Source organism: Colletotrichum destructivum, chromosome 2, assembly GCF_034447905.1.
Source record: "Colletotrichum destructivum chromosome 2, complete sequence".
Lineage (NCBI taxonomy): Eukaryota > Fungi > Ascomycota > Sordariomycetes > Glomerellales > Glomerellaceae > Colletotrichum > Colletotrichum destructivum.
The window spans coordinates 878,727-900,678 of record NC_085897.1 but is presented as its reverse complement, the minus strand read 5'-3'; the positions used below and the strand labels follow the sequence as shown (position 1 = coordinate 900,678).

Sequence of the window (21,952 nt, the reverse complement as noted above, 5' to 3'; positions counted from 1 at the left end):
ATGATGAGGATCCCAGGTCATCCAATGTCTAGGACCGTATCTTCTCGAGGACTCTCTTTAGCAGACATCGTCTCAGTCAGGGCAAGGAGATACCAGCAAGCTTCCAATATCATTCTTTTAGTCGTCAACCCAAGTACCGGTAACTGCAACACCTGGTTGATTCCGCAACATGACAACCAAAAAGGATGACCCCCCGGCAGCCCTGGCCGAGGAGCTCGAGATGCGAAAGAAACAAGACGAGGAGCACGTCGCCTTTGAGCAGATCGACCCCGAGGAAGAGGCCGCCCTCGTCCGCAAGCTCGACCGAGTCCTGATGCCGCTCATGGCATTTGTTTACTTCTTCCAGTGTGAGCATCAATCTCCCCCATCCATTCTTCAAGTAAACAACTTTCAGCCTGACACCATTTCCTTCTCTCCCCCTCCTAGATCTTGACAAGCAGTCCATCAACTACGCCTCCGTCTTCGGCCTCCGCCAGGACCTCCGGCTGACGGGCCAGGACTACTCGTGGGCCATCTCGCTTTTCTACTTCGGCCAGCTCTGCTCTGAGTATCCGGCCGCCTACCTCATGGGCCGGCTGCCCATCACGCTCTTCGTCGGCGTCACCATCGTCGTCTGGGGCGGCGTCGAGATGTGCCTCGGCGCGGCGCGCGACTTCCGCGGGCTCGCCGCCGCCCGCTTCTTCCTGGGCTTCGCCGAGGGCGCCGTCTCTCCCGCCTTCATCGTCATCACGTCCAACTGGTACCGCCGCCGCGAGCACCCGGTCCGCGTCGCCACCTGGGTCTCCATGTCGGGCGTCTCGCAGGTCCTGGGGGGCCTGATGATGTACGGCATCGGCGGCGCCGCGGAGCTGGCCATGGACCGGTGGCGCGTCATGTTCCTCGTCAGCGGCGGACTGACGTCGGCGTGCGGCATCGCCTTCTGCGCGCTCATGCCGCGGGACACGACGACGGCCTGGTTCCTGAGCGAGAGGGAGAGGGAGGTGGCCACGCGCCGGCTGGCGCTCGACCGCGGGACTCGGGACCGGGCCGAGTTCAACACGAAGCAGATGTTCGAGGCGCTGCGGCAGCCCGTAACGTGGATGTACATGATGATGGCGCTCTGCATCACCCTCACGACGCCTATTCTCAAGGTAAGTCCAGCCCAGTCTCTTGTTCACTTGCGCAGTAAATCGTAACGACGCGTCGCTAACACCAGCTTGCTTCTAGTTCTCCTCCCTCGTCATCAACGGCTTCGGCTACTCCCCCTTCACAACCATGCTCGTCGGCCTCCCCGGCGGCGCCATCAGCTTCGCCACCATCTGGGCCAGCGCGCTGATCCCGCGCTTCTTCCCCGGCACGCGCGTCTACACCTCCATGGGCCTCTCGCTCGTGCCGCTCCTTGGCTCCGCCATGCTCCTCGCGCTGCCCCTCAAGGGCGCCGAGTGGGCCATCGTGGCGAGCACCTGGCTCGCGGCCTGCTGCAGCGCGCTGCTCAGCTCGTCGGCGTCCATGATGGCGTCCAACGTCAAGGGCAACACGAAGAAGTCGGTCGTCAGCGCCGGCTTCTTCGTCGTCTACTGCGTCGGCTGCATCGTCTCGCCGCAGGCCTGGACCGAGGCCGACGCGCCGCGGTACACCAAGGGCTGCGTCCTCAGCATCGCGAGCTGGGCGGCGCTCGTCGTCACGTACGGCGTCTACGGGGCCGCGCTGCGGAGGGAGAACGCGCGGCGGGACGCGCTCGCGGCCGAGGGGCGCTACGAGTACGACGCCGGCGGGCACGGCGGCGGCGGCGCGGAGGCGGTGCAGATGGGCGTCGCTGTGGACTCGGACCTGACGGACGTGCAGGACAAGGCGTTTAGGTACAGCCTGTGAAGTTGCTGTCATGTACAAAGAGCCATGTTTGCGTGTAGTATTAATACATGAATTGCGGGATTCCTATACACTTGTTTTCCTTGAGGATAAAATATAGACAGCGCATGCAAAGGCATCCGGGTGAGTTGTGATGTATGTAATCAGGATAACAGATCATATTCATCAAAGCTTTCCCAGCCCAGAAGACCAAGTGCCCTAGAATATCGGTCCATGCAAGCAATGCGTCCTGCAGCTCCTGAAGTAAGTCGTGGGACAAAGACACTTGCAAGAGTGACCGAAACGATCTTAGCTTGACCGACTCGATAAAGACGACCGGTCCATGGATGCCCCTCGGGTGTTGCAGCCGAAACCCCATTTGGTTAAATGTGAGTCGACCTAGCTAGGCCCTCGACAATTGGGCAGCAGCCGGAGCTAACCAAATATATCTATCTACTGCGACTTGCTCGACCTCGACAGCGTCTTCTTGCGCTGCTTGATCATGTAGGTGTACATGGTGTACGATCCTTTGGCGCGGGGGTTGAAGATGTCAGCTCGCCGCACAAAATGACGCACAGGAGAAACGGAAATGAAGTCAATGAACTTACCCGGTACGTAAAGGCACAGGCAAAAGTAGAAGATGGGGGGCAGCACGGCGCTCACGCGGCTGGCAGGCTCGATGGCGAGATACAACAGCCAGAACTCGGAGGAGATGCCGATGGGGTAGAGGGGGTAGAACATGGTGTAGCTGTCATGGTCAGCCACTGTCATTCACAGGATCTCCGACACGAATAGACTCACCGCAGCCAGACGAGGGCGTCCGGAGCCCTGCCATGGAGGTTCAGAGCCAGATAGGCGTAGCGGACGGTGTCGGCGACGGCCCAGGACAGCAGCAGCGCGACGTAGGCGGCGGACGGGGAGGTGGACTCGGGGAAGCTGTGGCAGACCATCCAGACGATGATGGTGCGGGCGACAACCTGGATGGCGGTGGTGCTGACGGGGGACCGGACGAGTCCTGAGGGGGTGGGTCAGTCAGTCACTCAGTTATTCCTGTGTCTCTCGATCATCACATCGAGCTCCAACTCAACATGTGAGAAGGGGGATGGCGGTGATGGTAGTGGTGGTCGTCGTCGCGAGGCACTTACCGACGGCGGAGTGCACAACCTCAATGAGAGTGAGAGTCTGCACCCATCGCGCGCGGGCCTCGGCGGCGTTGTAAACGGCGAGCTTGCCGCCCGAGGCGGCGGTGGTGACAACGGTGTAAAGGATGGAGGCCCAGAGGGAGGCAAAGAGGGCGTTATAAAGCGTCAAGTAGACGGTCCTGGGGCCGGCGGCATTGGTTTGGTGCTTTTCCGCCATTGTACCGTGTGAGCTTGTGTAACTTGCGACTTTTGATCGAGCCTGTTCAACCACTCTGATGCTATGCTGGGTAGAGATCTTGAGTTCTCGATAGCCTCAACTTTTCACTTTTCTCTCTTGTCTTGTCTTGGCGGCGCATTCCTGAGCCGAGGTCCGCTGACTAACACACGCATGGGATCCTCCATCACCCCAAATGAGGAAAAGGCAGAGTCCACCGCGGACAATAGAATGGCCTCTCCACCGATGCGGATATAGATGCAGATACGGAGTACAGATACAGAGCAGCAACTAACGACTGGGACCACCAGATGTAAACAAGGGGAAGAAGCCGTCTGGCCGCCGGAACGAGCTGCGAGAAGCCGAAAACCCCTGTCCGAGAAATGCCGTAAGCAGGTACGTACCAGTCCCTCCCAGACCCGCAAACCTCGACGCAGCCCAGCCATTGACCAATAAAGGTGCTTTCTTTTGCAAGCTGAGCATGGTGTGGACCCACTCAGGCGGAGCTTGTCCGCGGCACGGAGGCGGCGCCCTTCCGGTTTCTTCCCACCCGCGTTACCGGGCTACACCGAGACCGCCGCCGCTTTAGCGAGGACTGTAAGGTCATCGTACACCGTTGTTTCTTCCAGATAAGATGTAGAAACTACCTAGAGAGCTTGGTTACATACTGTCGATAAATGCTATATTAAGTGTTTTAACCAGAAACTTGTCTTAGTTATTGATGATCTGGAAATTGCCTAACAGTTGCGACGGCCTTGATCTCAGCCTAGGTAAGGTAGTCTAATACAGACTCTAGAGACGATCATCGTTGAACAGAATCACCGGCAAGGCATGTGCACACTCTCTTAAATTATCCCCAACGATTTCTTTCCAAGAATCACTACTGTTGTATTCAATATAGCAACTCCTGGATGATGAGTATTTGCCCTGAGACAAGGTCGCTTTTACCATGACTAACTGTACGTTGTGACTGACATGATGGAATACGGAGCCTCACGACATTTCCATAACTTAAAAGTATTTTACAAACTGCCTTAAACTGTGTCCAAGCTACAAAATGAATTTGCTGAATTGACCACTTCAATAAGGTAGGTATTTTAGAGAGAAAAAGGGGGGAATCCACAACAGGTGGCACCTCCCTACCCCATACCCAACAGCATCTGGCTTAAAGCGGCGGCTGATTCTGTCACACGCACGCAGGAAGCTCCAAGCTCAATTTTCCTTCGACATTTTCCCCCGGCTCTTTTTCCACTTTCTCGTCAACACACCACCCAAGATACCGCCAGCGAAAACATCGCTGCTTCCATTCGATCTCCCCTCCTCTTCGGTTCCCTTCCCATACCGCTCTCCATCTCCTCCACAACCGCCATCATGATGCGCCCCCAGCTCCAGGCCGTCGGCCGCATGGCCAAACCCTCGACCAGACTGGCCTCTGTCGCCAACTCCCACATCGCCAACGCCGCCTCAAAAGCATCGTCCTCCCGATCCCTGGTCACCGCGACACGAAACACCACGACGACGACCAAGACGAGATCGATTCCCCGCGCGTACCCCGCCCTCGCCGCCTCCCAGTACCGCTCCTTCAGCACGACGCGCATCCAGCACGGCGAGGTCATCATCACCGTCCCGCAGATGGCCGAGTCCATCACCGAGGGCACCGTCGCCTCCATCGGCAAGCAGGTCGGCGATCGCGTCGAGGCCGACGAGGAGGTCGCCAGCATCGAGACGGACAAGATTGACGTCGCCGTCAACGCCCCGGAAGAGGGCACCATCGTCGAGCTCTTCGTCGCCGAGGGCGACACCGTCGAGGTCGGCCAGAAGCTCGCCCGCATGGAGACCGGCGCCGCTCCGGCCGACGCCAAGAAGGACGACGCGAAGCCCGAGAAGACCCAGGAGAAGAAGCCCGAGCCCGAGAGCAAGCCTGAGAGCAAACCCGAGCCCGCCGCCCCGGCGGCCCAGGAGCAGAAGAAGGAACCCGAGGCCCCCAAGCAGCAGGAGGCCAAGAAGGATACCACCACGACCACCAAGCCCGCGCCCGCTCCCCAAAAGCCCGCCGACCAGCCCGCTGTTCCCTTCGGCTCGACCGGCGCCTTCTCCCGCGGCGAGCGCACCGAGAAGCTCTCGCGCATGCGCAAGACTATCGCCTCCAAGCTCAAGCAGTCCCAGAACATGACGGCCTCGTTGACCACTATCAACGAGGTCGACATGTCGGCCCTCATGGCCTGGCGCGCCAAGAACAAGGAGGACGTCATGAAGCGCCACGGCGTGCGCCTGGGATACATGGGCGCCTTCACCAAGGCCACCTGCCTCGCCGCCCAGCAGGTGCCCCAGCTCAACGCCTCCATCGACACGGAGAAGGAGATCATCACCTACCGCGACTACGTCGACATCAGCATCGCCGTGTCGGCGCCCAAGGGCCTCATCACCCCCGTCCTGCGCAACGTCGACTCCCTCGACATTATCGGCATTGAGCGCGGCGTCGCCGAGCTTGCCGCTAAGGTGAGTTGTTGTTGAACTGTCTTCTGGGTCTCCATCTCCCACTACCCGGGGGGCAGCTATACATCCATTCACATATCGACATATACTGACAAAATCACAGGCTCGCGACAGCAAGCTCGCCATGGCCGACCTCGAGGGCGGCAACTTCTCCATCAGCAACCCCGGCATCTTCGGCTCGCTCTTCGGTACCCCCGTCATCAACTACCCCCAGGCCGCCGTCTTCAACATGAACGGCATCAAGGACCGCCCCGTCGTCGTCGACGGCAAGCTCGAGATTAGGCCCATGATGTACATCACCGTCACCTACGACCACCGCCTCATCGATGGCCGCGAAGCTGTCACCTTCCTCAACATCGTCAAGAGCTATATCGAGGACCCCGCCCGCCTTCTCCTTGCATAATTTTTCCTTTGTTCGAGACGTATTTACACCGTACACATCCCTAGGTACATATAGAGAGAGTGAGAGAGAGAGAGAGAGAGAGAGAGAGAGAGAGTGTGTGTGTGTGTGTGTGTGTGTGTGTGTGAGAGAGAGAGAGAGAGAGGCTGCGCTTAGAGAGTCTGCTGGCGAGAGACGACTAGACCGGTGGATGCGCGTAGTGCACTCACAACCAACCAACAATTATTTATTTTACTTTGTATGTGGGCGGGATCAGGCTGATGGCATCAAGCATCATCGGCATGCGGGCATTGGGGGGGCGCAAATTGCAGCATCTCGTGGATTTCGGTTGTAGATGGTACATGTAGAGATTCCAGCATTCAGCATCCTGTTCTTTCGCCGTGTCATCACTTCGGTTTTCCACTCATCGCGTGATCCTTGATCCTGCTCACTGCCGCTCATCATCGTCAGTGGGGGCTCAGGTGAGGCCGTGACATGAACGAAAGAGCCCATCCTAACCAACCCCGCGAATCAGTGGCAAGTCTTTATCCTCCCCCACCGTTAAATCATATCAAGCCTAGCTAGTCTCGTTTGGCCCCATTTCTTGTTGTTGAAGGAGCTAGCAGAAACCCTCATTGCCTTGTCGGAGTCGTGTTCCGGCAGAGGAACTAACCCATCCTCCAGGGCGGGTCACCCTTCGGCTTCGACATCCGAGGGCCAACTGCAACTCTTCCCAGAGACCACAAGTCAGTCCCCCTTTACATTCACCCAAGTAGCCGAGCTCGGGGTCGCGTCAGTTACCTCGAGCCGCCCACTCGGCTAAGAATCACAGAGCTGACATTGACGAGTGCCCAATCTGCCTCCAGCGGTTGAGTTTAGTAATAATAATGACTGGCAAAGCCAGATGCAAAATCAACACAGCTTCAGTGTGTGCCTTGTTCTCATAGTATTCGCTTGGCAAGGTAATTCTTGTATAAATCACACAGCACCATCATGGGCATTATGCATTCTTTCAAAGCATGCTTCGCCTTTAAGAACTGTCCCATGACGGCCGAGAACTTGCATAAGTTAGGCACTTGGCATTTCCGCTCGTATTTCATTGACCTACATCAGTGATGGCGACGGTGTCTACGGTTTGCCCCCCAATCCACATCCTTTCCCAAATCTTTCACCAACTCATTGAACGCTTCCAGCTCGTTACGAGTAAGAAACGGGGTCTATTTTGGCGCTGAGACTCGCCTCTTGATCGCTGGCACAACAACACATATCAAATGCTTCGTTCACTATCCACAGCCTCTCGAGGCACCGTGAGGAGGACAACCATCGCGTCGCGGACTCCGGCGCCGGCCTGCACCAGACAATGTCCCTACCTCAGCACCCTGTCAACAAGAACACAACGGGCCTCCTTCACCAGTGGCACTCGCAAATTCTCGCCACAGAATGGCAGATCGTATGCCACGGCCGCAGAGGCAGTCGACCTCCACGCTCCTCCGGTAACGTCACATACAGAAATGCACTCCTGATACTGTCCGTCACCTAATACGACATAGAGCCCAGTAGATTCCTTCCTGCATGGCGGCTCGGCTGACTATGTCGACGAGATGTACGCCGCCTGGAGAGCCGACCCCTCGAGCGTTCACGTTTCGTGGCACTCATACTTTCGCAAGATGGAAGACCCCTCGATACACTCGTCGCGCGCATTCCAGCCACCGCCCGGTCTGCTGCCGGAACGACACACCCCAGCCCTGACGCCCGCTTCCGGTATCCAGTCAAGCAGCTCAACGAACTACCTCAAAGCTCAGAATATCGTCCGAGCATTCGAACAACACGGCCACACGGCCGCCAAGATCAACCCTCTGGGTGACGTCGGCAACACAATAGTACAGCCGCACGCCGATATCCCCAGCGCGTCAAACCTGCACAAGTACGGCTTCTCCGCCGCAGACCTGGACCGCGAGATTCCCTTAGGCCCAGACCTCCTCCCTCAGCTCGCTGAAAGCCGAGGGAGCATGAAACTCCGCGACATCATCGCCGCCTACGAGGACATCTACTGTGGCTCATTCGGCGTCGAGTACCACCACATCTCCGACGCGGCGAAGCGAGACTGGATCCGCCAGCGGGTTGAGGCGTACCCCCAACTCGCCCCCTCGGTCGAGGAGAAGAGGCACATCCTCGACACGCTTATCTGGGCGACGACCCTCGAGCGTTTCCTGGCGGCCAAGTTCCCCAACGAGAAGCGCTTCGGCCTCGACGGCGCAGAGGGTCTCGCCGCCGGCCTAGCCGCCCTCATCGACCGCTCCGCCGAGGCCCACGGCGTGCGGGATATCGTCGTCGGGAGCTGCCACCGCGGCCGGATGAACCTCATGAGCACCGTCTACGGTAAAGACTTTGAGACGCTGTTCCGCCAGTTCGCCGGCACCGAGACGTTTGATGCCGCGGCCGGGCAGACGGGCGATGTCAAGTACCACTTCGGCATGGACGGACACAGGACCACGGCCGTCGAGGGCAAAAAGGTCGGCATCTCCATGCTCCCCAACCCATCTCACCTCGAGGCTGTCGACCCCGTGGCCCAGGGCAAGGCCAAGGCCGTCCAGCACGCCAGAACCGACGACGTTGACGACCAGTCCGGCGTCATGTTCCTCGCCCTCCACGGCGACGCCGCCTTCGCCGGTCAGGGCCCCGTGTACGAGACCCTCAACCTCTCGGGCCTCGCCGGATACAACGTCGGTGGCGCCGTCCGACTCGTCGTCAACAACCAGATCGGCTTCACGACGGACGCCGTCGACTCCCGCTCGACGCCTTATTGCACCGACCTGGCCAAGTACGTAGAGGCGCCCGTCGTCCACGTCAACGCCGACGACCCGGAGGCCGTGGCCTTCGTCGCCCGGCTCGCCGCCGATTGGCGCGCTGCGTTCCGCTGCGACATCGTCGTTGACGTCGTCTGCTACCGCCGCTTCGGCCACAACGAGATCGACCAGGCGAGCTTCACGCAGCCCGAGATGTACCGGAGGATCGCCGACCAGAAACCCCTGCTCGAGCTCTACGCCGAGAAGCTCGTCCGCGAGGGGGCCGTGTCCGCCGACGCCATCGAGGAGCAGAAGGCTTGGGTGTGGGAGCAGCTCGAAGAGAAGCTGGCGAGGAGCAAGCAGCCTGCAGAAGAGACTTCTTCTCTTGAAGCCACCGAAGAACCATCACAAACACCCGCCGCTGCTGCTCCGACTTCCACGGCCGTCGACGAGTCTACCATATCTTCCGTGGCACAAGCAATCACTAGCGTCCCGGATGGATTCAACCTGCACCGTAACCTCCAACGGATCCTCGCCGCTAAGCAGCAGGCCATCGACACCGGAGTCATCGACTGGGCCACCGCAGAAGCCCTCGCCTTCGGTTCGCTGCTGCTGGAAGGCAAACCCGTCCGCATCAGCGGCCAGGACGTCGAGCGCGGTACCTTTTCCCACCGCCACTCGGTCCTCCACGACCAGGTCACCCACTCCGAGCACACGCCCCTAAACAACCTGAACCCACAGTCGAGACCGGAACAGCCCCGGCAGGCGGCGTACACGGCCGTCAACTCCCCCCTCAGCGAGTTCGGCGTGCTAGGGTTCGAGTACGGCTACTCCCTCGCGGCGCTGGACGCCCTCGTCGTCTGGGAGGCGCAGTTCGGCGACTTCGTCAACAACGCGCAAGTCGTCGTCGACCAGTTCATCGCCTCGGGTGAGGCCAAGTGGCTGCTGCGGTCCGGCCTCGTCGTCTCGCTGCCGCACGGGTACGACGGCCAGGGGCCGGAGCACTCCTCCGCGAGGCTGGGCCGGTTCCTGGAGCTGGGGAGCGAGGATCCGAGGAGCTGGCCTGTTGACTTGGAGGCGGCGCAGAGGGGTTGTAATATTCGGGTCGTTTGTATGACGACGCCGGCGAACCTCTTTCACGCACTGAGGAGACAGGTTCAATCGCCCGGGAAGAAGCGTAAGTCATGCCGCTCCCTAGTACGATCATGGACATTGCTGACACAGATGTAGCCCTCATTGTCTTCTTCTCCAAGTCTCTCCTCCGCCACCCCCTCGCCCGCTCATCCGTCCAAGAGCTGATGGGCACCTCCACTTTCCAACCCGTCCTCGCGGACCCGGAGCACGAAGGCGGCTCCCTCCTCCCCAGAGACGAGATCAAGCGCGTGATCCTCTGCAGCGGACAGGTCTACGCCGCGCTGCACAAGCACCGCGAGGCCAGGAAAATCTGGGACGTCGCCATCACACGGGTTGAGGAGCTGCACCCGTTCCCCTGGGCCGCCGTCCGCAAGAACCTGGAGTCGTACCCGGCTGCCGAGACGGTCGTGTGGGCGCAGGAGGAGCCGCACAACGGCGGCGCCTGGCAGTACATGCGCGATCGGCTTGAGACCGTGACGGGAGAGTCGGATGTGTTGAGGGGCCGGAGGATATTGTACGCCGGCCGAGGGACGGGGGCGGCGGCGGCGACGGGGTCGAAGAAGGTTCACCAGCGGGAGGAGGAGAGGTTGCTCGAGGACGCGTTTGGCGTTTGAGCCAAGACGCAGTCGTAAATGCTGCTTTTTATATGGTGAAATAGGTGTGATATTTTCTCCGACTTATGGCAGACTTGAGTATAGGAGGCATGTTCTAGCCTAATTGATAGAACACGTAGTTATTGTTGAGAGGCTACCCATGTTCTAAATGTTTTACCTACGACAAATGTCTTTTATGGGATCCTAAAGAGCTGAGGACCTCCAACAGAAGTCATTGGATGTGTAAGTTTAAATTTCTTAAGCCACAGAAACATAATGAGTCTCTTGATACCGCGAAAAGACCATTGTTTTGGATCACAATGAAATGTCGTGACCGTTTGCTTAACGCATGATGCCACTAAAAATACGACCTTCGAACTTGAGGTTGTTGACACGAGCCACGCCCAGAGGAACCAACACCTCGTCTAAGCCTTGGTAATTACGTAGCGTCGCCCGACCAGTTAAGGGGTTTCGGGCTGTCGGTGACAAGTTGGCGTGGGCCTATGGCGGCTGAACGCCGAGGAGCTACGCCGCGCAGATCATCAGGACCACGCGAGAGACCCGGGCTTGGTTCACGTCACTGGACCCAGAAAACTTGGATTGATGTAGGCTTTTGCGATGATGGAAACTTCCAAGAGAAGGCAAAATGAACTGATAAAAACAACGTTCAAGAACCGGCGGTTTTCTCATCGAACTCGACAAGTCAAAGCAACTCTCATGCGACAGACCAGTCAGCTTTCCAAAGCCAGGTTCACGTGAAACCTTTGGTAGCATTATCAGTCTTACACAGCAAATCTTTCACCATGCTGGTTTTTCGGCGACTCATCCCATATGCCTTGATGGCTAGCCTCGGCGTGCAAGCCGAGGCTGGCGAAGACTCCCCTCCCGGCTTGCCACGCCTCCCCGATCGCACCAACAGAACGTCAAACAACGTACGGGACGCCGTGGTCCACGCGAATGCGACGGGAAGCTGGCCATTTCGCGGAATCGACATAACGAAGCCCATGGATCATCCTCCAGACGACGAGGTCGGCCAGGGAAACGGCTGGAGCATCAACATCGCCGTTGCGACAAACACCACGAGCAACACAGGGAGCTCCTCCCAGCCCAGGGGCAACCCGCAGTACATCTACATCAACGCACCCGACGACGCGTTCGAGAACCCCGACTCGGCCTCAACGTCTCCTGAGGACTGGTCAACGTGCGCAGTCGTGTGGCTAGGGAATCGGTGGTCAGTAGAGGAAATCGAGCAGCTGCACCAAGACCCCGACGGATCTTGTAACGAAGTCATATCCGAGGAGTGTATCTCGGGCTTGAGGCAAAAGCTTTTGGAGACGGGGTGCTGGCTTTGGAGCGGCGAATTACCCGAAGGCTGCATCGGAGCTGTATCCAACGTCATGGTCATGACACGTAAGCTCTACTCATACATACAACAATTGGCAGCGCGGCAGCTGTTGCCGAGCCTGAGCTAACACACGCGTGAAAGGAACCTTGGATTTCTCGGCCGATAAGCATAGTTACGAAGTATCAGCGAGCCCGGGTCCCCACTCGAACCTGACCGAGGTAGGCCTGCGGGCGGCTTACGACGAGGCCCTTACCAAAGTCTTCCCCATGATGCTCCTGTACCAGTATGACGATGGCGAAGTAAAGGCGGATTATACCGTCTTCCGCTGCATCCTCGCTAGCAACGTCACCGAAGGCAGTCGTGAACCGGAATCCTTTGGGGAGATTCGAGACGGTCCTTTCGGAATCGGCGAGAGTTCGGCGCGCCGTAACCCATTTTCAGCATCCTGGCTCATCACGGGGTTGGCTGTGTGTCTTGCGGTGTCGTTTTTCGCTCATCTGTCTGTATGATACCATTGGTAGATTTCTTTTTCACAGCGGCTATTGTCAACTTACTACAAATTCCTCTTCTCAGAACCTAGACTGTGCATTTGGGTGTTTGAAGCTTTGCCAGACGGGGAATATTGGTACTCTGCGTTGCGCAATACTTTATGTGATCTGCAAACCAAGCTGTCCATAATGGCTTCAGTCTAATTTCAGTCAGCATTTAATGCTTTTTATGGTCTGGAGCGAACTGTCCCAATCTCATCTACCGTCGTGGCCGCTAAAACGTGATATCTTGGCTTAAGTTACCGTGTCATACATCGCGGCATAATTATAATACACAGTATCTATGAAGTAAAACTTAAGACATTAAGTCAATGTTAGAGGGCTGGCTTAGACAGGTGTGGCTTGGAGCGAATCAAGGTTGTCCTGTCGACGGTTACTGTTTGCACACAACATCCTCGAGGGTCAGTCACTTTGGACTTTTGTGTTCCATGTGCAACAGCCACAATCACCACTGCAGAGTATGATGTCGTGCTTAAGAACATGATTCACTACATAAAGGGACTCGTATTGGCAATTCATGTGTGTTTTTCTCCATCAAGCTCCTCCATTGCGACTGAGCTAGAGCATGCGCGTGGAAACATTTTTCATCATGAGACCTTGTCCACGAGCAACGTATCTGAAAAGCCGATGGGCCTTGTATGTACGTCCTCGAATTCCCTCTCTCCCCTAAATCAATATGTTTCCCCAACAATGAAAGCAATTTCCAGACTCGCGGCAGCCTAGTTGCGAACGGTTTGGTGGTTGTGTTCGCCACTAGCTATGCCCCCCAATGGACGAGACCTGGTGATATGCTGAGAGCGAAGGTGCTTTGGTTAGGTTAGTAAGCAGCTCCTTCTCCCAGCCGTCCGCTGCCATCCCTTGCTTTTCGTAGCGAATCGAATCATCATGGGAATGAGCCTCGAACCACTCTGTTGACATGCAGTTCCCTCTTCTATTTGCAAACCACCCGGTCCTTGACCAGCAGTTTGCTCTTGTCGTAATCAACCCCGTTTGCGGTGCCAAACTTCAACAGGCCCGGCGAAATACCGAAATAGACGACGGAATTTTCATTGAGTTCGACCTCCCACGCCTCCGCATCCATCGACTCTGCTCTGTAGAAGAGTTTCTTGTTCTTTGATCTGCTGAGATCATGAACCCATCGAATCTCGAAATGAGCTCTGGAACACATGAAAATTGAGTGGAGCTGAACAGCCAGATCAAAAATCTTTTCGAGGTCTTCACAGAGTCCTTTCACTGCCAACAAATCCTTCTGCTTGTCTCGGGGCATGAAAACGGAGAAGGCGTGGGTTTGCTCCTGGGCCAGACGACCGAGGGCTTTCTTGTCGACACCTGTGATCTTCTCAATCATACCGGAGCCTTCAGCTTTCCAGCGAAGAAGTGCCTCAGCATCTTTGTTTTGAGAGCCTGACAGTTCGCACTATTAGTATTGTGAAGATCCGTTTCAGTCAGGCTTTCTGTGGGTACTTACCGAGCAAGGCGCGGAACGCCAACTGAAGATGGGTTCCTGCAAGGCCTCCCCAGACATCCATAGATTGGTCACAGCTGTCACCGTCAATTACATCGGACACTGCGAGCCACAGATGTCTCTCCACAATTGACGATCTGATGTCGTCATTTTGGACGAGGGCGAAGTCGGCTTTGATTAATTTGGAAACCCTGCAGGGGACAAGCCTTACAACCCTTACCACCTCTTCTTTTGAGGGACAGTGTGTGAGAAGAGACGCAACGATGCTTCGGACGTTGTACGCCATTTGGTTCCAAATAGCGAGGATTGCGTCGTCAGAGACCTTGCTGGCGTTGGCGATGCGCTGACTTCCGGCGTTGACAACATCCCTAGCAGCCACTTGCTCCTTCAAGACCTTGATCTTGTGTTGGAGTTTGTTGATGTAGTTGGCGTGCTGTTTAATATCATTCTCGTAGTCTTTCTGACCCTTCTCGACTTGGCGTTTCAACTGCGAATTGTTCTCCTCCAGCTCGCACACTCCGGCTTGAACCTTCTTAACTTGGCGTCCCAAGCTCGAGTTCTTCTTTTCAAGCTCGCTCACTCTGGTCTTGGCTTGCTCTTGACCCTTTATGTAGGCATCGATGGACGAGGTTTGTTTTTCGAGCTGCTGGCGAAGACGGAAGTTCTCAGCCTGCATCTCCCCAATACCGGCGGTTTGGTTGTCTGCCTGCTGGTCGATTCTGCCGAAAGGCCATAAATAGAAACCTCCCGTGCGAGTCATTTCGAGACGCTCACGCAGCAGGCAATTGTCAGCCTCCAAACCATCGGCTCTTTTTTGTTCTCGTTTTATAGCTTTCTCGTGCTCAATCACCGGAATCCAAAGGCGAATCGCTTGGGCGGAACGTCCCGATGGGGAATCGGCGGTCTGGGATGCATGATTGGTCATGTTGTCTAGTGGGGACGGATCGTGGATTTGGGGCCCTCGGTAAGCTTGTGTGACGACAGAGGAGATTATAGTGCCAAAAACTGCAAGCATCTGTCAAATGATTCAATAATTGTCAGTAAGAGCTTATAGAACACTTTGGGCTTTTGAGAGCCTCTGACGAACCTGGTAAATGTAGCGTGGCAAAGGCTTCCGATAGCGTAGAGGATTGCTGGTGGAAAAAGATTTCAGTTCATGACGAAGACCTCTCTCAGGTGGAGAAGGTTGAGTGCTCAGCCAAGAAAACGAGGAAGAGGAAGAGAGGTTTAACGTGAGGTCTGATGAGAGAGCATTCCTAAGATACTTAAACCAGGCAAAGGAAGGTGCCAGGTAGCTCTTGAGAGCTGTCCAGTCCTGCCAAGTGAGACGAGTTTGCAGTTTGTTGACTGTCTTGAAAAAGATGGAAGGAAGGAAAGCGAGAAAGAAAAAAAAGGAAGAGGTCTCTTAACCTGCTGAGGTAGTTAGGTACTTCAATGCTTCTCTGTAGAACCCAGCTGTGTAGGAACTGTTGGTATACCTATCAGGCAGCAATTAAAGCTATGTAGTCCAAAAGTCTCTGAATTGTAGAATAATGGAGTAAGTTGTACTTGCCTGCAGCGCTGGCCCCTACCTGTTCTTTGTTCTCTCTTAAAGATAACGCCCCAATAGAAGAATACTCTTTTGCAACTAACCCTTCTTTCCCAAGGTGCGTTAGGTATCCAATACCTCGAATCGCTTCTTTCCCTCTCTACCGACCACACAAGTAGTTTCTAAGTAGGTAGGTAAGCCCCAGGTGAGATTTCGACCAAGCAACCCTTATTTATCAGTGGGAAAGCCCTCTCGCTTCTCTCCAGAGTCACTCCTCTTCATCATTCCCTGCCAGAGGCTCACGAATCACCAAGCAAACACGCCGTCACACTAATACAGGTCTCTCTCTTCCCCTCTCAACGTTTGCTGGCGCAAGATTTCATCTTCTCCGTGGCGCTTTACACACTCCAGGCGTCTCCAGGTCGCTGACACAATCTCCCCAGTGCTGGATTGCAAGATGAGCGGCTTCGCTGATGGTTACCTGAGCGTCAGCCCCGATGAGCACGCAATCATCATCGGTATCGACTTCGGAACGACGTGAGTTTCTGAATCTTTTTACGCCGAATCAAGTACTGACTAGCCAATTTCTCAGGTTTTCTGGAGTGAGCTGGGCATTCTCAGGTCAGCCGAACGACATCGAAGTCATCACAAGATGGGAAGCAGAGCTCAACTACAACTCCGACACTGAGAAAACCCCTTCCACCCTTCTCTACCATGGCCCATACGGAGAGCCCAGTTGGGGATATGGAATTCCGGCTGCGACGTCTGCGGAGCCACTCAAGTGGTTTAAGCTTCTGCTCATCGACCATCAAGACCTTCCGAGAGAGCCGCAGAGTTCTGCACAGATCGCCACAGCCAGAAGGCTCATGTCTGAGGCGAACATGGAACCAGTCGACGTTATTGCCGGCTATCTGCGTCGACTTTGGAACCACTCCATTGAGTGCATCACTCTCTCAACCGGAAAGGAGCTGGTCAAGATGTGCAGGTTCCACGTGATTATCACTCTACCTGCCATTTGGCCGGCTTATGCCAAAGCACGTATGAGACGTGCTGCTCAAGAGGCTGGCATTTTGGAAAACCGTTCAGCTGGAGAGACTGCTGGAGAGACTGTTCTGTCTTTCATCTCGGAGCCTGAGGCTGCAGCTCTGGCCACAATGCGTGATCTCTCCAACAGACCCAACATCAAGGTATGCAAAGAACAATAATTTTGATGCTCATGTTTGAGACAAAGGCAAACTGACGGACTGTAGCCCGGCGATCATTTCGTCGTCTGCGATGCGGGTGGCGGTACTGTTGACCTCATCTCCTACGAAATCACCGATACAAAGCCGATGGTTGTCCGTGAGGCCGTCAAGGGTAATGGCGGCCTGTGCGGAGGTGTCTTTCTTGATGAGGGGTTCGTCAACTTGATGAAATCGAAGATTGGCTTGGAGTCCTGGGCCAGTATGTCCATTGAAGACATCAAGAAACTGATGAACGGCGACTGGGAGCACGGTATCAAACAACAGTTTGATGCCCGGCCCCGTGACTGGCCCGTGACGCTGCCGGCAGGGTGCTTCAAGCCTGGTCCTTCTCGTCGCATGATGAAGAAGGAAACGATTACACTCAATCACTCTGACTTGCTTCCGGTCTTCGAGACGATCTCTCAGCAGATCATCAAATTGATCCAAGAACAGATTGATGGCATTCGTGCTACCTCTGGCAAGCTTCCCAAGGTAACACGGCCAAGCCCTTTGACTATTGCTTCTGATTCCTGGCTCACCACAAGTAGTACGTCATACTGGTAGGAGGCTTCGGTAGATGCCGTTACCTTTCCAGACGTATTCAATTAGCCCTTAGCGGTGCTGTGGAGCTTCTCCAGTCACAAGGCACTCGGCCGTGAGTATTATTGCCCCTTAGAAGAACAAGAAACGCTGACGTATCTCAAGGTGGACTGCCATTTGTCGCGGTGCCGTCATCCAAGGACTCACTCGCAATAATCTGGCTTTAGGTCTTTCGGTGCGAGTGAAGTCGAGAATCGCCCGTATGAACTATGGCACTACTTTCGACCCGAAATTCGACCCGAAGCTTCACCACTTCAAAGACAAGCTCTGGGACGAGATTGAGCAGGACTGGAAGGCCAAAGACCAGATGGAGTGGTACATGAAAAAGGTGAGAGTTGCGACGTATTCATGTTCCAGGTGTTTTCAGTCTTGCTGACCATTGGACTTTCACAACTAAAAGGGAGACGACATCACCGACAAGAGGACTGTTCGCCATCGATTTTACGAAAGATACCTCACAGCCCCATCGGAAATCATTCAAGAACTGTTCCACAGTGCAGCAACCCCTGCACCTAAGCGCGCGGATTCCACGACAAAGCGCCTTTGCACAATCACCTGGAACAGAAAGGTCAACTTCGACACTCTCCCGACCTTCACCAACATCCTTGGGAAGGTCTACCACGAGCTTATTTTTGATATCGAGATGATAAGCGATGGAGCAAGCCTCGATTTCACTATTTTCCATGGCGGAAAGCGTGTTGGGGGCAAGAACGTCATAGTTGAGTTTGAGCCGGAGGGAGGTGAAGCTTTTGGTCGAGCTTTTAACGCCTGGTTGTGAACAACAACCACAAGCGCACCGATCTGGAGTTCAGGATAAAGGATAAGAACTATCAGCAGCAAAGGCTCATTCTCGTAATTAGGTTCAGAAAGCGACGGGAGAGACTGAGGAACGTTTGACTGGAATGATCGAGTTTCTCCATGGCCGCGTGAAGTTCTGGTTGAACATAGGAATTCCAAAAAACACAACTTATCGTTGATCTATGAAATCACCAGGAGGCGCTTTTAAGCCGACCACATATGCAAATTAATTTGTGAAGCCGACGAAATAATTTGAAGTGTGTTGTCCCGCAAACGCACGAATCCGAGAAAACCATCATTGCAAAAGGTATGACGTGCGGGTTTCTGTGTCCCAGGCTCCCGAAACGATTCACACACTCCGATATGCTGTAACCGGCAGTGTTTTCGGCATACGCCGTCCTTGAGCCTTATCTACTCTGGTTCTCATCTCAGCCTTCAACGATTGCGTCATCGTCATTGGATCACGGCATTGAGTTGTCCAGGTGAGCAGGTAAAAGAAGCACATCGCGGCGGCGAGACTTCCAGGGCAGGGCGGCATTCGGGGATTTGATGGTTCAACGTCCCTCTACTTGCAGATCATTGTCAATTTATCCCCCACTCCTCTTTGTAACCCCTGAGATGTACATCTTGATTGCTCGTGACACTGCTGGACATGGAGCCGTTGTAGCCATCGTTGCGCATCGATTGACGATCTGCACCCAAAGTCGTCGATGGCCTTGTTGAATGCACATCTGAATCAGTCATCAAACTTTTAGTATTGCCTCCGTCAACCGCAGCAGCCATCCTAATCTAGATTATTATTTCAAGACTTAGACCAAGAATTGTAAACTCTAGTTAAAGCTGTCTTTAACGTTATTTGTCCATATTGTCGTTAGCGTTTAATGATTCCTAGAATCTAAATCAAATTGTTCTAATTTGATTCCCTGTGATGGCTGCTAAGACATGATTCTTTTGAATAAAAGAGTTCGCCTAGATCAACCGTAGCATAATTGGAATACAGACCGTTAACTTTAAGGTCCGATGTTCTGATACGCATAAGAGTATTATAGTCAGTCAGCTAGTTAAGAATAGTTGCATGAACAAACATTGCTATTGCCTATGAACATAAATTGTGTTTCTAGATTTCCAGTACGTTGGATTCAAAATTTGGGACGTTTGTCAAACTCTAGATGGCGTCCGAGTTCAAAGACCTACGCATGCGGTCCTTGAACTGCTTTCTGTTGGAAATCAAATCACTTCTCCTATGCTGTTTTGGACCCCCTTTAGTTAACTAACAGCCAGGATTCTGTTTCATGACTGTCGTTGTACAGTCATAACATCGTTGGTGCCCACAATTAGCGCAATGCGCATCTGAATAAGGATTCAGGGGTCCATAGCGACAGGCATCCTAACGCCAGTTGCTGGTAATTAGCGTAGTAGTAAAAAGAATAGAAGGTCTGCTTACACAGTACCACACATTTACGTATACCGGTGCGCGTTTTGAACTACTTTTGGAAGAACTGGTCTTGCTATGGTTTTTCTCCACACGCAATTTCCCTGGAACTTTTCCTGTAGCCTTGTGCTCCGTGGGAACGCGTTGTGATTTGTTCTTTTGCTGTGGCTTTATCTTTGTGCGCTCTTCTTTAGCTACCGACAGTGGCTGATCTAGGACCGATGGAAGGCTAGTTAGTTCAGTTTCCGCTCCAACGCTGAATGTTCCAACCGTGGAGATGCCAAGAGAGCTTTCTGTTTCATCTAGCACGAAAGTAAGCTAGCTTTCGGTTTGGGAATCAGTTTGAAAAGCTGTCCTACCCGCATGTTTTGTCGAACGCTCTGAATTGCCCCATTGCCTGTTTTTGGTGCCAGAGAGGGATGCTACTTGTCTCCAGTACGCTGCTTCTTGGACTTGTGGAAACGATTCAGCGATACTCTGCAGGATGTCTTCGGCTGTCATAAACATCGCCAATGGTTGACCCGGATATGCTGCGACGACCATTCCGACAAGCGATGTACCCTTCACTATCCAAGTGCCTGAAGTACCAGGTGCTGAATAACAAGTCAGTATCTGGCCTTTAAGTATGTCGACTGTTGGGATTCTGTTACCTAGGGGTGCCGGCAGCTGCACTTTTCGCACCGGTAAATCTCCTCTCTCAGAGGGCATTGTCGCTGACTCGGGGAGTAAAACTACTTCCAACAAGTTGTCAGCCCCGAAAACCATTGTCAACGGTCCTTCCAGCAACTCCTCCTTCTTCGTGTTCAAGACTATCTCAATGTTTTCAGGTACTGAGAGAAGATTTCGAAGGTCTTGCAGAGTGTTTGATCTTAGCAAGGCATAATCGCCTGGTCTAGACACACCAGGATCATCTTCTCGGCCGGGAAATTGCTGCCCAATGAACTTGATCCCAACTATTTCGTCGAGGGAAATCCATTTGTCTACCTTTGAGGCATCTTTTCTCCCCAAAAGAGACCGATGCTCGCACGATCCGCGAACAGCCTTATCTTTGCCACTCCCAAGGTTGACTGTACCATCGTCTGTGTCGATTTCAGAGTCAGAATCAGACTCAGAGATTGACGCGTATGTAAAGTCGTCATCGTTGTTTAATAAAAGCGTATCGGCAAGAGGACTCCCTGGGCGTGCTGGCATTTCGATTTCTTGTTTGTCGAGCCAGAGACAGTCGAAGATGCCATGTGAGGTCGTCATCGCAATGGGACACTCAATATTGTCAAGGGCCAATAGCCCTCCAACTCTTGATACACGTTGCTTCAAGACTTTGCCGTTGTTCAAAAACGTAGCACAGCACAGCAAGCCACATGCAGATTGGTGCTTGCCAGGCCCCCCTGCTGCTTCCATATGGTGTAGGATGACGCCTCCAAGATGTCTCAATCCCATGTCCATGTCAAGGTCGCGCTGTAATTGAGACAAGGGAATGGAGGCTCGAGTTGCATTGAACTCAGGGGCGCCGTCGTGGACTTCTACCGGTTGCTGAACGAAGTTGATTGGGAGGGTCAAAGTCTTAACGATGCGTCGTACCTTGTCCCGGCATGATTTGCTCCCGCACAAGATCCAGACACAGGGAGAGATCGTAACCGAATCCGAAAAGAGATTGTTCCGGCGTCCAGACATCCTCATCTCTGGAACGATGTGTCGCCTTTTTGGCTCTCTTTTGCAACGACGTCTTTCTCTGGCTTGCTCTGCCATCATCTCCGTTCTGACGTCTTGGAGATCGACTACCAATCGTTCTTTGATCTCAGGCCACTTGGAAATCAAGTTTGAGGGCACAGGAATCTCGTGCGGGTGAGCTACCCAGGTGTTGGTACCAAAATACCAGAGCTTGGGAGACTCTATTGATACGCAATGACCGTCGTTCTCCGTAGTCGTAATGTGTATGCTTGTAAGGTTTTGTGTGGTGGCGTGGGCGCTCTCAATGCTTTGGCTGGTGTATGATGCAGAAGAATCATTGTTGATGGACGTCTTAGAAGTTATAGTAGACAAACTCGTCGACGACAGGGGTGTTTCCTGTGAACTGGTTTTCGCATTCTGCTTCTGCTTCATGCCTATTGCCATTGCGAGACTTCGTCAAACTGGTGGCAGATGGAAATTGCTGGATTGGAGAAGTTGTAGGAGGGGTGGAATAAACACTATGCCCGCAGCTGCAATGCTGCAGTTGCAGGTTATGTATCAAAACCAACGGATAACAGGCTGCTTGAAGATGACGGTGTGGCTATGGTTCGCCCACAAGGCAGACTCTTTGTTATCTGGCCACACCCATGCTCCAGTCCTGTCGATGCGGTAGGGGCAGAAGATCCCACCAATCACTTTTCCAGACATGGAGCCAGTCAAGAACAAGAACGTGGCCTTGCAGATAAAGGTGTGTTGCACCAAGTCTGCCTCGGA

At 54.2% G+C, this 21,952-nt stretch overlaps 8 protein-coding genes across 8 annotated transcripts; 5 read left to right on the top strand and 3 right to left on the bottom strand.

The window, feature by feature from the left end:
* Positions 1-169: 169 nt before the first annotated feature.
* Positions 170-1,851, top strand: CDEST_02469 (Putative major facilitator superfamily, MFS transporter superfamily; the record flags this gene model as incomplete). The annotated part of the gene is made up of 3 exons (XM_062918628.1): positions 170-347; positions 427-1,130; positions 1,207-1,851. 3 exons carry the CDS (start codon positions 170-172, stop codon positions 1,849-1,851), a joined length of 1,527 nt encoding a protein of 508 aa, XP_062774679.1.
* Positions 1,852-1,858: 7 nt separating this feature from the next.
* Positions 1,859-3,484, bottom strand: CDEST_02468 (Putative protein-tyrosine phosphatase-like, PTPLA). Its single transcript, XM_062918627.1, has 4 exons — positions 2,973-3,484; positions 2,629-2,842; positions 2,436-2,575; positions 1,859-2,354 (listed from the first exon to the last, which is right to left on the bottom strand). The coding sequence occupies exons 1-4, from the start codon at positions 3,184-3,186 to the stop codon at positions 2,281-2,283; spliced, it is 642 nt and encodes a 213-aa protein (XP_062774678.1). The 5' UTR covers positions 3,187-3,484; the 3' UTR covers positions 1,859-2,280.
* A 956-nt stretch (positions 3,485-4,440) lies between these two features.
* On the top strand, positions 4,441-6,124 carry CDEST_02467 (Putative biotin/lipoyl attachment, 2-oxoacid dehydrogenase acyltransferase, catalytic). The gene is made up of 2 exons (XM_062918626.1): positions 4,441-5,682; positions 5,783-6,124. The coding sequence occupies exons 1-2, from the start codon at positions 4,555-4,557 to the stop codon at positions 6,080-6,082; spliced, it is 1,428 nt and encodes a 475-aa protein (XP_062774677.1). The 5' UTR covers positions 4,441-4,554; the 3' UTR covers positions 6,083-6,124.
* Positions 6,125-7,418: 1,294 nt separating this feature from the next.
* CDEST_02466 (Putative dehydrogenase, E1 component, transketolase-like, pyrimidine-binding protein) lies at positions 7,419-10,592 on the top strand (the record flags this gene model as incomplete). The annotated part of the gene is made up of 3 exons (XM_062918625.1): positions 7,419-7,508; positions 7,609-10,021; positions 10,075-10,592. The coding sequence occupies 3 exons, from the start codon at positions 7,419-7,421 to the stop codon at positions 10,590-10,592; spliced, it is 3,021 nt and encodes a 1,006-aa protein (XP_062774676.1).
* A 691-nt stretch (positions 10,593-11,283) lies between these two features.
* Positions 11,284-12,450, top strand: CDEST_02465 (uncharacterized protein). The gene is made up of 2 exons (XM_062918624.1): positions 11,284-11,981; positions 12,058-12,450. The coding sequence occupies exons 1-2, from the start codon at positions 11,375-11,377 to the stop codon at positions 12,423-12,425; spliced, it is 975 nt and encodes a 324-aa protein (XP_062774675.1). The 5' UTR covers positions 11,284-11,374; the 3' UTR covers positions 12,426-12,450.
* Positions 12,451-13,395: 945 nt separating this feature from the next.
* On the bottom strand, positions 13,396-14,854 carry CDEST_02464 (uncharacterized protein; the record flags this gene model as incomplete). The annotated part of the gene is made up of 2 exons (XM_062918623.1): positions 13,396-13,868; positions 13,933-14,854. The coding sequence occupies 2 exons, from the start codon at positions 14,852-14,854 to the stop codon at positions 13,396-13,398; spliced, it is 1,395 nt and encodes a 464-aa protein (XP_062774674.1).
* Positions 14,855-15,914: 1,060 nt separating this feature from the next.
* CDEST_02463 (Putative ATPase, nucleotide binding domain-containing protein) lies at positions 15,915-18,058 on the top strand (the record flags this gene model as incomplete). Its single annotated transcript, XM_062918622.1, has 6 exons — positions 15,915-15,994; positions 16,050-16,644; positions 16,708-17,172; positions 17,229-17,335; positions 17,386-17,608; positions 17,681-18,058. 6 exons carry the CDS (start codon positions 15,915-15,917, stop codon positions 18,056-18,058), a joined length of 1,848 nt encoding a protein of 615 aa, XP_062774673.1.
* Positions 18,059-19,182: 1,124 nt separating this feature from the next.
* On the bottom strand, positions 19,183-21,677 carry CDEST_02462 (uncharacterized protein). Its single transcript, XM_062918621.1, has 4 exons — positions 20,161-21,677; positions 19,870-20,103; positions 19,523-19,812; positions 19,183-19,465 (listed from the first exon to the last, which is right to left on the bottom strand). The coding sequence occupies exons 1-4, from the start codon at positions 21,620-21,622 to the stop codon at positions 19,349-19,351; spliced, it is 2,103 nt and encodes a 700-aa protein (XP_062774672.1). The 5' UTR covers positions 21,623-21,677; the 3' UTR covers positions 19,183-19,348.
* Between the last annotated feature and the right edge of the window lie 275 nt (positions 21,678-21,952).

Bases quoted from the DNA above. Each gene is read 5' to 3' on its own strand.
- CDEST_02467 (XM_062918626.1), top strand. From the start codon at position 4,555: ATGATGCGCCCCCAGCTCCAGGCCGTCGGCCGCATGGCCAAACCCTCG. The intron at 5,683-5,782 runs GTGAGTTGTTGT...ACAAAATCACAG, and splicing joins TCGCCGAGCTTGCCGCTAAG to GCTCGCGACAGCAAGCTCGC.
- CDEST_02468 (XM_062918627.1), bottom strand. From the start codon at position 3,186: ATGGCGGAAAAGCACCAAACCAATGCCGCCGGCCCCAGGACCGTCTAC. The intron at 2,843-2,972 runs GTAAGTGCCTCG...CCACCCCCTCAG, and splicing joins GGTTGTGCACTCCGCCGTCG to GACTCGTCCGGTCCCCCGTC. The intron at 2,576-2,628 runs GTGAGTCTATTC...TGACCATGACAG, and splicing joins GACGCCCTCGTCTGGCTGCG to CTACACCATGTTCTACCCCC.
- CDEST_02462 (XM_062918621.1), bottom strand. From the start codon at position 21,622: ATGGCAATAGGCATGAAGCAGAAGCAGAATGCGAAAACCAGTTCACAG. The intron at 20,104-20,160 runs GTAACAGAATCC...CTTGTTATTCAG, and splicing joins GCAGCTGCCGGCACCCCTAG to CACCTGGTACTTCAGGCACT. The intron at 19,813-19,869 runs GTAGGACAGCTT...CTTTCGTGCTAG, and splicing joins GCGTTCGACAAAACATGCGG to ATGAAACAGAAAGCTCTCTT.
- CDEST_02465 (XM_062918624.1), top strand. From the start codon at position 11,375: ATGCTGGTTTTTCGGCGACTCATCCCATATGCCTTGATGGCTAGCCTC. The intron at 11,982-12,057 runs GTAAGCTCTACT...CACGCGTGAAAG, and splicing joins CAACGTCATGGTCATGACAC to GAACCTTGGATTTCTCGGCC.